This window comes from Scleropages formosus, chromosome 2 (genome assembly GCF_900964775.1).
Source record: "Scleropages formosus chromosome 2, fSclFor1.1, whole genome shotgun sequence".
NCBI lineage: Eukaryota > Metazoa > Chordata > Actinopteri > Osteoglossiformes > Osteoglossidae > Scleropages > Scleropages formosus.
In genome coordinates this window covers 25678859-25691983 of record NC_041807.1, presented here as the reverse complement: position 1 = coordinate 25691983, position 13125 = coordinate 25678859, and the positions used below count along the sequence as shown (strand labels likewise).

At 42.7% G+C, this 13125-nt stretch overlaps 1 protein-coding gene across 2 annotated transcripts in view; it reads left to right on the top strand.

Moving 5' to 3' along the window:
- Positions 1-13125, top strand: part of uba7 (ubiquitin-like modifier activating enzyme 7) — a 45501-nt gene that overhangs the window by 2581 nt on the left and 29795 nt on the right. The window contains exons 1-17 of one of the 2 annotated variants that reach the window (XM_018756645.2): positions 265-476; positions 592-641; positions 1579-1747; positions 2143-2277; positions 2963-3069; positions 3260-3350; positions 3482-3608; positions 3699-3796; positions 3937-4083; positions 5498-5659; positions 5948-6070; positions 6441-6521; positions 7517-7672; positions 7922-8087; positions 8729-8925; positions 9746-9810; positions 12298-12493. In XM_018756645.2, the coding sequence (XP_018612161.2) occupies positions 595-641; positions 1579-1747; positions 2143-2277; positions 2963-3069; positions 3260-3350; positions 3482-3608; positions 3699-3796; positions 3937-4083; positions 5498-5659; positions 5948-6070; positions 6441-6521; positions 7517-7672; positions 7922-8087; positions 8729-8925; positions 9746-9810; positions 12298-12493 (2067 nt within the window). In that variant the 5' untranslated portion in view covers positions 265-476; positions 592-594. Of the gene's footprint in view, positions 1-264; positions 477-591; positions 642-1578; positions 1748-2142; positions 2278-2962; positions 3070-3259; positions 3351-3481; positions 3609-3698; positions 3797-3936; positions 4084-5497; positions 5660-5947; positions 6071-6440; positions 6522-7516; positions 7673-7921; positions 8088-8728; positions 8926-9745; positions 9811-12297; positions 12494-13125 lie in introns of those variants that run through there. The other variant, XM_029249940.1, reaches the window with a different exon arrangement.

The following is a 13125-nucleotide window of genomic DNA, read 5'->3' as shown; positions in this document are numbered from 1 at the left end:
TTATGATCAGGTGTAACGTATTGTTCTTGTTACTGCTGCTGCTGTTATTTTATCCACACTGCGAATTTCACTTTTGTCCTTGTGCTGTGTACTCAATCAATGTTTTATTGTGAACAACAGTTTCAGTTCGGTGTCGGGTGTCGAGGCTCCAAGGCTGAGCTCGCGAGCGCCTCTTCCTGCCCCTCCGTGTGAAGTGAAAGTAAAATGATGCCGCTTTCTGTTTCGGTTTACTGACAGCGGAGCGACCCCCTCCCCTGTCTGTCTGTCAGTCACTCGTACTCCGGCTCAATACGGCGTTTCTGTCATTCGGCATTTCCGCTTGTCTTCACGTTTTCCTCACACTGTCGTCGACTGGCGGTGATCGGCGTTCAGAAAAGGTATCGGAGAGCACTACTTCCTGCGAGTCCGAGCAGCTTGTCCAGCTGCAGCACCCCTGAGGCTCGGTTCTGCTCTGTCCGTGGATCAGCGCGAGGAAGGTGCGATGTCCCGCGTCGCTTCGCTCCGTCCCTGCGCCACCCACGCAACACAGTTGGATTGAATTGTTACAATTACTGACACGGCGCGTTGCTTCTTGTGTTGTTTCCCTCTCAGAACATGTCTCAGGTCTCTGACATCGACGAAAGCCTTTATTCTCGGCAGCTGTAAGTACTTTTCTAGCTGTAGCATTTTTATGTGAGCCTTAAGTTACTTTACTTACTGTCATGATTCTTTTTACCCTGGTTTGGAAAAGAGATTTATGATACTGGTGAGTGAGTGAGTGAGTGAGTGAGTGAGTGAGGGAGTCTGATGGTCAGTAAGTCACTGATTGGTTGGCTTCAAATTGTTTGCATTTTCTTATATTAAAAACAAATAAAATCATTAAATTGGTGGCAGCCATAAAAATGCCAGGCCTAACAAGCCCTGTAGCTTCTACGTATTCTGCAAGCACAGTATGATTATGATTTTAACGTTTTTCTTCATCACTGACCCAGCGTGTTTGTCTAAGGCAATTTACAATGATGGATTTGTACAGTATGCTAATTTTCCATGATTCATCCGTATATACAGTGTAGCTGGGTGTTTTTTACTATGTCATTTCAGGATAAATACCTCAATCGAGGGTACTACAGTTAGAGTCAGGATTCAAAGCGGGAATATTCAGATTATAAGGCGACAGTTTATACTACCTGTTACACACATAATTTTATAAGATAATATTATATAAATAACATATAATAGGAGTGGTACCATGGTGCAGTAAGTGGTGCTGTTGCCTCAGTTCCTGGGCTGTAATTTTGGGCATAGGTTTGAGTCCAGCTCTGTCTGTATGACGCGCATGTGTTTCCTCTGGGTGTTTTCGTTTCCTTTCACAGTCCGAAGACCCTTGTTTCAGATGAATCCATAGCTCTGTCATGCCCTTAGTGTGTAATTGTGTGCACATTCCCTGTGATGGGTTACCAAAAGTGCAGAGTGCAAAGTGACCAAGCATCACACTCAATTGCGTCAGGCATAGACTTTGCACCGTTGTGACCCTGATAATAACAAGTTGTCGATAACACTGAGTGAGCAAGTGTGTAAGAGCTGTCATAATTCCTACAGGTATGTGCTGGGCCATGAGGCCATGCATCACATGAAGAAGGCAGATGTGCTCATTGCAGGGATGAGGGGACTTGGAGTGGAGATAGCCAAAAATGTAATATTGGCAGGCGTCAAGTCTGTCACAGTTCAGGATGAGGGTATCGCCAGCTGGGAAGACTTGTCATCTCAGGTACTGTGTAGGAAACTTGAATGCAAAGTTTGATACTGTATTTAAGGCAGACTGAAGTGCTCCAATGTAGCAGCTTCTTGTCATGCACCACTGACACAATGCCACTGATATGGATTAATGTGAAACTTTAACCCACCTGAACTCAGCATGTGTAAAAGCTGAGGGCACATTACCAGGAGCATTATTGACTATCCACCTGCATCAGGTTCGTCGGGCCTGGATGACCACAGTGTCGACCACAGTATATACATTGAAAATGACATCGGAACAATGGAAAAAACAACAGAAACATACCATTTTCATTTCAAGAACGGTGTATTTTCAATCCATTGTTTACATTATAAGGGTGTCCGTTTGCTGCCTGTCTAAACCCTGAACTTTCTCCTCTCTTTTAGTTCTACCTGGAGGAATCCAGTATCGGTCAGAACAGGGCCCAGTGTTCCCTTTCCAAGCTGTTAAAACTCAACCCTTATGTGACCGTGTCCGCCCACACTGGCCCACTGCATGAGAACTTACTGGCCCAGTTCCAGGTATTTCTGTCATTCTGGGAAGATTCTGCAGATGTCCATTGGCTATGCAAAATCAAGTGATCAAAGTAAACATTCTTGACATAACTGTGCTGGTGTTAATTTCCAGAGCTCTTACAGTCTCTTGAATATGGGTAAGCGTGCCAGCAAGTAGTGTAGAGGTTAGAACTGCTGCCTTTCTTTGAAAGACCTAGGTTCAAATCCTACTCCTGCTGTAGTAACCCTGAGCGATGTACTAATCATGAATTGCTCATCTTTATAAATGGGTAGCGCGGGGGCGCGGTGGCGCAGTGGGTTGGACCGGGTCCTGCTCTCCAGTGGGTCTGGGGTTCGAGTCCCGCTTGGGGTGCCTTGCGACGGACTGGCGTCCCGTCCTGGGTGTGTCCCCTCCCCCTCCGGCCTTACGCCCTGTGTTACCGGGTAGGCTCCGGTTCCCCGTGACCCCGTATGGGACAAGCGGTTCCGAAAGTGTGTGTGTGTGTGTGTGTGTATAAATGGGTAAATAATTGTAAGTGGGATAAGTTACTTTGGAGACAAGCGTCAACCAAATGAATAAGTAATAAAATAATAATGTTACAATTCGTCATGCATTCGTGCAATATTAGAGTTTGAGATATTCATAAACCATGACATCAGTGTGTTTGTCTGTGTTGTGTGTAGTGATACAGTTCTATTGTTCTTTTGGCAGGTGGTTGTACTCACAAACTCTTCGCTCGATGAGCAGCGTAAAATAGGAAAGTATTGTCACTCCAGTGGTATCCAGTTCATCACTGCTGACACCAAAGGATTGTGTGGGTAAAGTCAGAGCATAAAACAGTTCTTGTTTTTTTTTTTCTTTTTAAAAACAATGGATACCTTTACAAGCAGATCTACACAAGAAAATTACGCTTAGAAAGCTGGCATGTATGGTTCTGTAGTTCTTTGTGAAATTTTTAAGGACTAAAACTATGTATCTTCCTTGCCCATATTTTGTGTTGAATTTTAGGCAGATTTTCTGTGATTTTGGAGAACAGTTTGAAGTTGCAGACTGGAATGGGGTGCCGCCTGTGTTTGCCACGATCGACCATATCTCCAGGGTATCTTTTTAATGTGCAGAAGAAATTGAACAGTTTTTAAAAATGTCAGTTCAAAATTCACGCATGAATTACTACATCCGCTGCATTCATGGCAATCTGGTTGTCTACTCTTGTTTGTGTGTTCTTTAAAGGGAAATCCTGGCATAGTCACGTGCACAGACAAACATGAATTTCAAGATGGAGACTTTGTCGCTTTTTCGGAAGTTCTTGGCATGACAGAGCTCAACAGCTGTGGACAAGTGGAGATAAAAGTCCTAGGTAAGGTGTCAGACTACTGAGCGAATGTGAAGTACAGTAGCAAGGAGGATCAACACCCCTCTAAACGGTGTTGATGCTCCTTCTCCATAGAGCCTTACACCTTCAGTATTTGCGACACCTCGCTCTTCTCAGAATATGAAAAAGGTGGAGTTGCTACAGAGGTGAAAATGCCAAAGATGTTCCATTTTGTAAGTTACATTTTTTTAAACATGCCGCACTGTTTTAGGGAATACCACAGTGAAATCTTTAACAGAAATTGAGTTCAGTCATTTTTCAGTTATTTTATTGGTTTGCTGATGCAGCTCTTCCTGTGTGTACATTCCTCCAGCAAGCACTGCATGATGCCATCTCCAACCCTCAGATGGTCATGACAGGCTATGGGAAAACGAACAAGCATCACACACTCCATCTGGCTTTCCAAGCTTTGCATTGCTTTGTGAAGCGTGCCGGACGACTGCCCAAACCCAGGGATCAGGTCTGAGTCTGAGACCAGTGAAAAAGCACCTTGCTTCTCTTCCTCCTGATAAATTATTACCTTTATTTCAAGAGTCCCCCTATTCTGCCTTGTGCTTTTTTAGCAATGGTTAATTGTGTTACACTGTATTCATATAGCTGAAAAGAGTAACATAATAGATGTTTAAAGCAATACAGACTAAGTGCAGATAAGAATGAATCAAGATTGTAACAGTACCTGTGGTGTCCTGTTGTCATTCTTTATTCACTGGGTCAACTTACAGACACATTTGGGACTGGAAATGTAACAGTAATTTTCAGTTTCAATTGTAATTTCCAGTCACAATCAATAAAAACTTAATAATGAATCCTTAAATTTATTCATGATTAGGTTCATTAAAAATCATGGCTAAAGCTATAATGAATTAAAAATCCACTATAAGATATTTGTATATCTATTTAATCATCCACTCATCCTATGTAGGGTCACTGTGTTCTGGAGCCTATTCTGGAAATGTGTTGCATAAGGCAGGAATTAGCATCTTGCCATTTTCAGTTTTCCCTCTTATCTATAAAATCAATAAAGTGTAATAATAGAGACATATCTTTTTTTTTTTTTTTTTTTGCTGGGTACGTTTTCTGAATGTCTCAGATATACAAATAGGCTGTAACAAAGTAGAACTGTACATCACACACACACACACACATTTTCAGAACCGCTTGACCCTTACGGGGTCACGGGGAACCGGAGCCTACCCGGCAACACAGGGCGTAAGGCCGGAGGGGGAAGGGGACACACCCAGGACGGGACGCCAGTCCGCCGCAAGGCACCCCAAGCGGGACTTGAACCCCAGACCCACCGGAGAGCAGGACTGTGGTCCAACCCACTGCACCACCGCGCCCCCCTAGAACTGTATATCCTGGAAGCAAATTAATCCAGCCCCACATTCTTACTCTGTCTGGGTGTTTTTTAATGCAAGTTAATTGCTGGGTGTGGAAACACAGGTCATATTTGTACAGATGCTGATTTTTTTTTTTTTTTCTTTTTGAAATTGGCAGAATGACAAAAATACAAGAGATAAATAAATTAAAAAATGTGTCTGAAAATTTGCAACTTGTTTGTGGCATGAGGTCCCAATGTAGTTGTGTCAGTAAAATAATCAATTTGAAGTGCTATATTTACAATGTAATGTGAAGGAAGAAATGCTGGAACGGTGTAAAATCTTAACTATTGGATTGTTATTAAAATGATAAAAGCTGCCTACATCTAGCGTCACGTCAGAAAGCAGTAGGAGATTCTGGGAATTGCTGCAATCAAGCTGTAGGTTGTTGGGAAAAGGAGGTTAATTAGCATTTTTTTATAGCCAAAATTTGGAGTGGGTATATGAACTCAGAACAATTTGCTAGCTATCCCGTCTCTCTACTCCCCCTTCCAGGCAGATGCCAAAATGCTGCTCGCTATGATGAGGGAGCTGAAAAGTGAAGCCCAGCTAGAGCTAGATGAAGACATTGTGCGGAAGTTCGCTTTCACTGCTCAGGGAAACCTGGGCCCAGTTAACTCATTCATTGGAGGACTGGCTGCACAGGAGGTATTGAAGGTGAGTGTGGCGATAAAATTGACATCTTTCAATCAGTACTATGCGTTATAATTGCAATGCACAAGAAAGATACCTTGTTAGTATTACCTGTGCAAGAGATGTACCCACATCAGGTCTTTGGGAGCCTAACTTATGGGGCAAAGGAGACCTGTGGAACCCTTTATTAGGGGATAAAAATTACTCCAGTAAAATGTTTAATGGCAAAAGTACATACAATAATTATGATTAAGAAACAATAAGAGCACAATAAAGACTTTTGCTTCATACATGGACTTCCACTGCCTTCAGGCCAGCAGCAGGAAGTTCACTCCTGTGCAGCAGTGGTTGTACTTTGATGCCTTGGAGTGTCTGCCTGAGGAAGAGGAAGAGAAAGAGGAAGTGCGATTGCTGACAGAGCACAACTTTGCGCCGGTTAATGCTTTTCTCATGTATCATTCTCTAATTTGTGCAATGCCTTAAACTTCTTTGCTTAAGTAGAACAATCCATTGCTAAACGAAAAGAAATAAAAATGCCATGCGTTTGAAAAATGTTCAAGTCAACATTTTTGTGTGACATTTTATATCACAAACACAGTGCAGTGTGTAATTTACTTGTGTAAATTCGTAACATCTGCTTTTGATTCATGCATTTCAATGTATTAAATGTTATATAGCTTGAAGGCTTCCTTGCACTGAAATGTGCTGGCACATGCACAGAGCTATTTCAGATTTTTGTTGGGTAAAACTTATGATTCAGTTTGTTTTTGATGCTTCTCATTCAATATCACTTTACTAACTGTAGACTGGGAGTCGGTATGATGGACAGATTGCAGTGTTTGGCAAAGCCTTCCAGGAGAAGCTTGGAAAGCAGAAGTACTTTTTGGTGAGTGCTTGACCACAGTTCCACCAGCAGAAGGCACTCTTTGCATTGCTGTCAATGTAGGTCTCCTGTGACTTTACAGAACCTTCTTCATAAGCCTCACCTAATGGCGGTGGCAGTAAACTTTCTTTATTATGATATTTAATTTTTATATTTTTTAAGTAAGGGGGCGCGGTGGCGCAGTGGGTTGGGCCGCAGTCCTGCTCTCCGATGGATCTGGGGTTTGAGTCCCGCTTGGGGTGCCTTGCGGCGGACTGGTGTCCTGTCCTGGGTGTGTCCCCTCCCCCTCCGGCCTTACGCCCTGTGTTGCCGGGTTAGGCTCCGGTTCCCTGTGACCCCGTATAGGACAAGCGGTTCTGAAAATGTGTGTGTGTGTGTGTGTGTGTGTGTGTGTGTGTGTGTATTTTTTAAGTTTATACATATATATATATATATAGCTGCATACAGCATGATCAGCATTTGTTATTTGACTGTTTCTTATAGTGTAAAAACCCTGCAAAGATAGACCCATAGTGTTACACCCATAGATATGCATATCTGTTGACATATTTTTATAATAAACTTACATCTTGTCTGATGAGATGAAATAGAGGAAATGGCTCTGATTCAGGTGGCATTTCCTGTTGATGTCTCTTGCCGGGTGTGTTACAATCAGCCAAGACTGTGTTTTCAGTGTTTGCTCTCGCTGTTTTCTTCTGATTTGCCTAGATCTCAGAAGGTTTTTCAGCTGATACCAGCCTTGATTATCACATATAATTAGAGACGCTCTTTCAGCCAAAAACAGGTTCCTTCCGAAAAGCAATATGAGATATTTTTGTATTAAATTGCAAAGGATAGCGTCTTTGCTTGGATTTGATTTTTTTCTTCGTCATTAACTCAATGATTTATGCAGCCAGAACAATTAAGTCTGTAGCAGCTGTAGTTTAAATAGCACTTTTATTTGGAAATGAAGGTGCAAATACTTCATGCAAGCTTACAATGTCTTTCACTAACCTTAGGTAGGAACAGGGGCAATTGGCTGCGAGCTGCTGAAAAACTTTGCTCTTATTGGCTTGGGTGCTGCAGAAGACGGACACATCACTGTGACAGACATGGACTCGATCGAGAAATCAAATCTAAATCGACAGTTTCTCTTCACTTCTGAAGACATTGGAGTAAGACGAGCGCAGCCAAATCTGTGGTTTTGTCGGCTTTGTTTTATGTGTTTCGCGTCTGGTGGTCTTTGAGTCTGCTGTCTGAAAGAAGTATTTGTTATGTGACAATGTTATGTAACAAATTCCTTCTGTTGATGTAATGCACTCACTGTATTTTTCTCTGAGATGTATGTTGCTGTGGAGAAAAGCATCTGCTAAATCAATAAACGTACGTAAATGTAATATAAATGTTTTATTTCTTTCGTGCAGAGGCTGAAATCTGAGACTGCGATGCAGGCCATCCTGAAAATGAACCCATCCATGCATATAACAGCACACCAGAACAGAGTGGATCCAGAAAGCGAGGAAGTCTATGGAAACAAGTTTTTCTCCAGTTTGGATGGAGTCGCTGCTGCTTTGGACAACCTAGAAGCAAGTCAGTATTGGCACAGCCCAGCTTCCTATGCTCTTTCGTGGTGTTAGCAAGTGGAAGGCAGAGAGTTGGCATCTCCTCCACCTTCACTTCTGCTGCTCTTGTGGTCTACGAGCAGTTTGTGGTCCAGGTGCATTCTGGATCTAAACAATCAAGTAGGCTGCATTAAATAAGAAATGCTGCACAAAGTGACTTTAATTCCAAACTCAGCTCCAACCAATCAACATTGTCGCAGCAGGTTTTATTGTTCACTTTCCAACCGAAGTGCTGCATGTAACTCTTACAAATAGACTCCTCCGATTTGTGTGTCCAAGCGCCGTTATCTCATATTTTAATCCTTGTGTGCATTCGTTTGCTCTTTAACTGTGCACGTTGTAAGAGTTCTGTTCAAATGAGACCACTGTCCACACACTTTTAATAAATTATGAACAATCAGAATAAACAGAACTCAGAATAATTGTGAAGGATAGGAAGCTACTGAAATGAAGGTACCAAGCAGATTCTGAGTAGGCAGATAGTTTTGGTGCTCTCTCAGTTATTAAAAAACCCTCTTACCATTAGTCCTGTCTCGGAAATGTCCGGAAAATATGGTATATTAAAGCAGTCATGTTCGGAAAAGATAACTGTTGCGACTGGCTTTGCAGGAGTATATCTAGATGGTCGCTGTGTCCAGCATCAGAAGCCTTTGTTGGAAGGGGGGACCCTGGGTACCAGAGGTCATACCACAGTCGTTGTGCCCTTCCTCACGGACTCCTATGGGGTGCCTGGATCCTCTCTCCAGAAAGCCATTCCTTTGTGCACTCTAAAGAACTTCCCATACCTCATCGAGCACACCCTCCAGGTGAGATTCACCTTTCAGCTCTGGAACACCACACATTTCAGGCTCGCAAGCTCACAGACATACAGTACAAGCTTGTACACTACATGCACACTCTCATACACATGTTAGCACATGCAGGCAGGACAGATATATGAACACTAGACCTCTGTGACTCCTGTCTGCTTTCACCACTAGCACAACACACTCATGCCTGGAGTAACAGCTGGTGTTCTGTGGTGTGTCTGTCACATGCTACCTCCCACAGTGCTGACACCCAGTGTTAACAGGCACAGTGCGAACACGCTTTGTCCCTCGGAGCCAGCAAGGGACGTGGACTGGGGGTCCTGTCAGGCTGGGCAGGAAATGGGACCCAGCTGTTTTGCAGATGCTGTCTGTCTACCACTGAGCCCCAGACAGCCCTGACATAGGGGGAGAGGCACTGTTCATGTAGAGGTCATATACAAGAGATCAGACATGGCTGCGGGAGGTATTGCCACCACTGTTCATCAGTTGTCCCATATTGTTTAGTTATCCAGAACGAGTTATATTTTCCTTCTGCCTTCACAGAAAGAAGCAGTGGTACAACTATGAGTATGATACCTACCATTGTCTTTCTTCATCTTTCTCACAAGTCTCACTTCCTCTTAGTTGTCTTACTCAACAGCTGATATCATGACACGTTGCTTATTGCAAACAGCACAAAAATGTTGCTATAAGGAGCATTATTTCTTGCTACTGCTGAAATGTGTTTTTCTTATACCTGATTTCAGTTTACTCCTAGACAATGTGATAGAATGCCCAATGTTTCAGATGAAGGTGACATGGGTTCCTGTCTTTCTAGTGGGCCAGAGACGAGTTTGAAGGGCTCTTCAAACAAGTTCCAGAAAATGTGAACCAGTACCTCACGTAAGTCCTTCACTCTAAATTTCATAAAGGTCAAAGCTTCAACATCAGGATTTTTCAGCCCTTGTCCTGGATGGCTGCATTCCAGTGCATTTTCCTACACACCACAAAACTACTAAGAACTCAGAAAGTCAGTTAATTCATTCATCTGGTTCACCGCCCTACTCCTACTAGCATCAAAACCTCTTAAATTGGGACTTCAAGCACCATAGCTGAATAGCCGTGTTATTAATAAGTCCAATAAAATACTGAACAGTCCATTTTTCTAGGCCTGAATCAGAGCAGTACGTAGAGTCCTTTGCCCAAAAACCCCACAGCTCCGTCCTGTGCCACACATGCCGTACCAAATGCACGTTCCACAATCGCTTGTCCTGTGTTCCTATCATGTGAAGTCCCAAGCATGTCATTAGACTGGAAAGTTGTCAGGAATACCCCAGATTTGTAACAATAGATTTCTGAAAGTGGCTTGAAAATCCAAAGGTTACCAAAGGGACACCTGTAAAGGGAGAACGCAGATCATGGTGGTCTTGATGTTACAGGATAGAAGGAACATCAATGTGCGTTTGAGTGAACGTGTTCCTGTGAATGTAATGCTGCTCATTGGAAAGTTTCAAAGAGGATAACATATAGAATAAAAACTCTCGATGAATGGGTTTACTGGTTTTTATGTGACCCTGAATGTTGTTTATTTATACATGTTGTGAATCAGATCCTGTCCGCTACTGGGCAGAGCATCACACCTGTGGCCGGTGGAAGCACTGGCCTCCTAGAAAGGAAGAGTCACATTCATTGGCCACATTTATTTTCATCCTGTTGTTTTTGGCAAGTAAAAAATATACTTTCCTGTAATACTTCAGAATTGTTGTGCACAGCTCAGAGGGATGTACAGAGTTTATAAATGATAGATTTCACCTTTTCTATATCAATTTTTTGCTGCTTTTAGAGTAGGTAAAATAGAATAGAATAGGATAGAAGGGAGAACACGATATCAATTCAATTCAATTTATTTTTATTGAGCGCTCTTCTCACGCAGTGACGCACCATGTTTCCTATGCAGTATCCACCATGTTTTATTGTTTTGCTGCAGGGGTCATCGTTCGGGTGAACACAATTGGCCTGATATTCGAGTTAACAGTATGCTCACTTAATTATTACCCCTTCTTTTATTTCTTTTTGAATAGAAGAAAGTATCTCCTGATAAAAATAATTCATGATGGCAAGAACACTGACACTTCCTCAGACAGAGATCTGTCTTGTGTTCTTTTAGCACTGTCAAGATGATGAGAATGTTCCAGTACTAGCCACATAACTTAAGCTGCTCCCTCACTGCCGGCTTCATGTAAACATTTGAAGATGATTTGGTTTTACTTTTCCTCAGTCGCTGTTTAAAATATGGCCCGAGGTGTTTACAGAGGAACGTCCACTGCAGTATAAGATTCCGATCACGTGAACCAAAAGAGGAGGTAGGGGTGGGAGTGGGGGTTGGGGGGCATTTCCTCACTGTCAGATGTGTGGAGGCCTCTGCTCTGGCCCTCTGACCCCAGCCAGAGTTAGCACAGTTAAGCTGCTCACCCTGGAGCTTTATGCCTTTTCCATTTTCCATTCTGGCCGGACGTGAGAGGAATAAATCACTCTGAGCATGTGCTACGGAAACGTCCCTATCGCCAGGGCTTGTGTCCAAAGCCTGTGTCCAAGACCCATTCCCATCTCTTCTCCGCCTTTGAGGAGTCTTGCTTAGCCGTGCAAGTTTTTGACTCATTTGTGTCAAAACTATTTTTTAAATGAAAGGAAGATTCAATAGGGTGTCATCCGAAACACACACTGTTAACCCAACTATTTTAAAGTGATTTTATCATATTCCATTCAACTTAAAATCCCTTTTAGTCTCACAGCAACTTCTCATAGTCGCTCTTCTACCCTGTCTCCTATTTCCTGGTACAGTCTCCTACCAGTAGATTCCAGAGATATTGCAAATATACCATATTTACATCATCTCACTACATTACCCTGGAAACACTCTAGTAGTTTGTGGAAAAGATGTACATGGTGAGTTACAGTTAAATGACAGTGAGGTATTTTTTTGCTGCTGTGACTGAATGATAGTGATCCGACCATGCCTTCCCAGTTGTACCTGAAGGTACCTCAAACACCATAGTGAGAATCTGCAGTCTGTCAGGAGGTAACTTATAGTGACTTTCTTTCCATTTTGTCATGCCTATGTACTGTACTTCTCTTCTTTTGAGTGCACTGACAATCTCCAATCACTGGCCTGTCTCTGGTGTTTTACAGGCTCATTATCTGAAGTCATTTGATCACTAACGGATTAATGCCATTGCTTTAAACTCTGGTGCTCATCCGTAAGTGATGGTGTCGTGGTTGCATTCTGTAGAGACCTCAGTCATGACCGAAGGAGCTGTCTGGGTTCAGTTCCAGCTTTGCAGCTCCAGGTTACAATCTGTTAGTTCACTTCTCTCCCGCTCACCCCTCTAGTGATCATGAGTTCCTGCAAAGAACTCTGGAGCGGGGAGAGGCCGGGGCACTGGAAGTCCTGGCACAGCTACATGGCAGTGTTGGCAGCCAGCGTCCAGCCGTTTGGGAGGACTGTGTGACGTGGGCCCGTCTCCGATGGGAGATCCTCTACAACAATGACATCCGTCAGCTACTGCACTGCTTTCCCCCACACCAGGTAACATAGCACTGTTAATTAGGGAGCTAGAATCCACCATCCTGTCCTGTGGAGACACCCCTTCAGTGATGATCTTCCCGTTACCATTCAACAGGATGCACCATGAGCTCCCTCTATCTGCTACTGAATGACTTATGTTTCGGTTCACAGTTAATATTTTAAACAACTGTTATTGCCGGGTAGGCTCCGGTTCCCCGCAACCCCGTATGGGACAAGCGGTTCGAAAAAAAAAAAAAAAAAAAACTCTCCCTAGCATCAATATGAAAGTAATATTCCACAATTTATATTGGTCAAACGATATCAGTTTCATATATTCACAAATTTACTTTAGTTTTTATTAACTAATAACATTAAAACAATGTCTTTTATTCACAGAAAAAGGTAAACATTTTATTATAGCATAAACTCCATCTAGGCAGTATATGAAAATATCTATACTTGAACAAACTGACCTTCTAATCGGTAATTGCCAATCTGCATGAGTACATCTTAATTATGGATTGTTATGTTCTAGCATTACTTTTCAGCAATAAATATTATTTAACGGTAAACAGCAAAAATGGGAAGTGCAAATTCTGGAGCCGGAAAGCATGGTGTTATTTTGAAGATTCCGTGACCACTGCCTGAGGTGG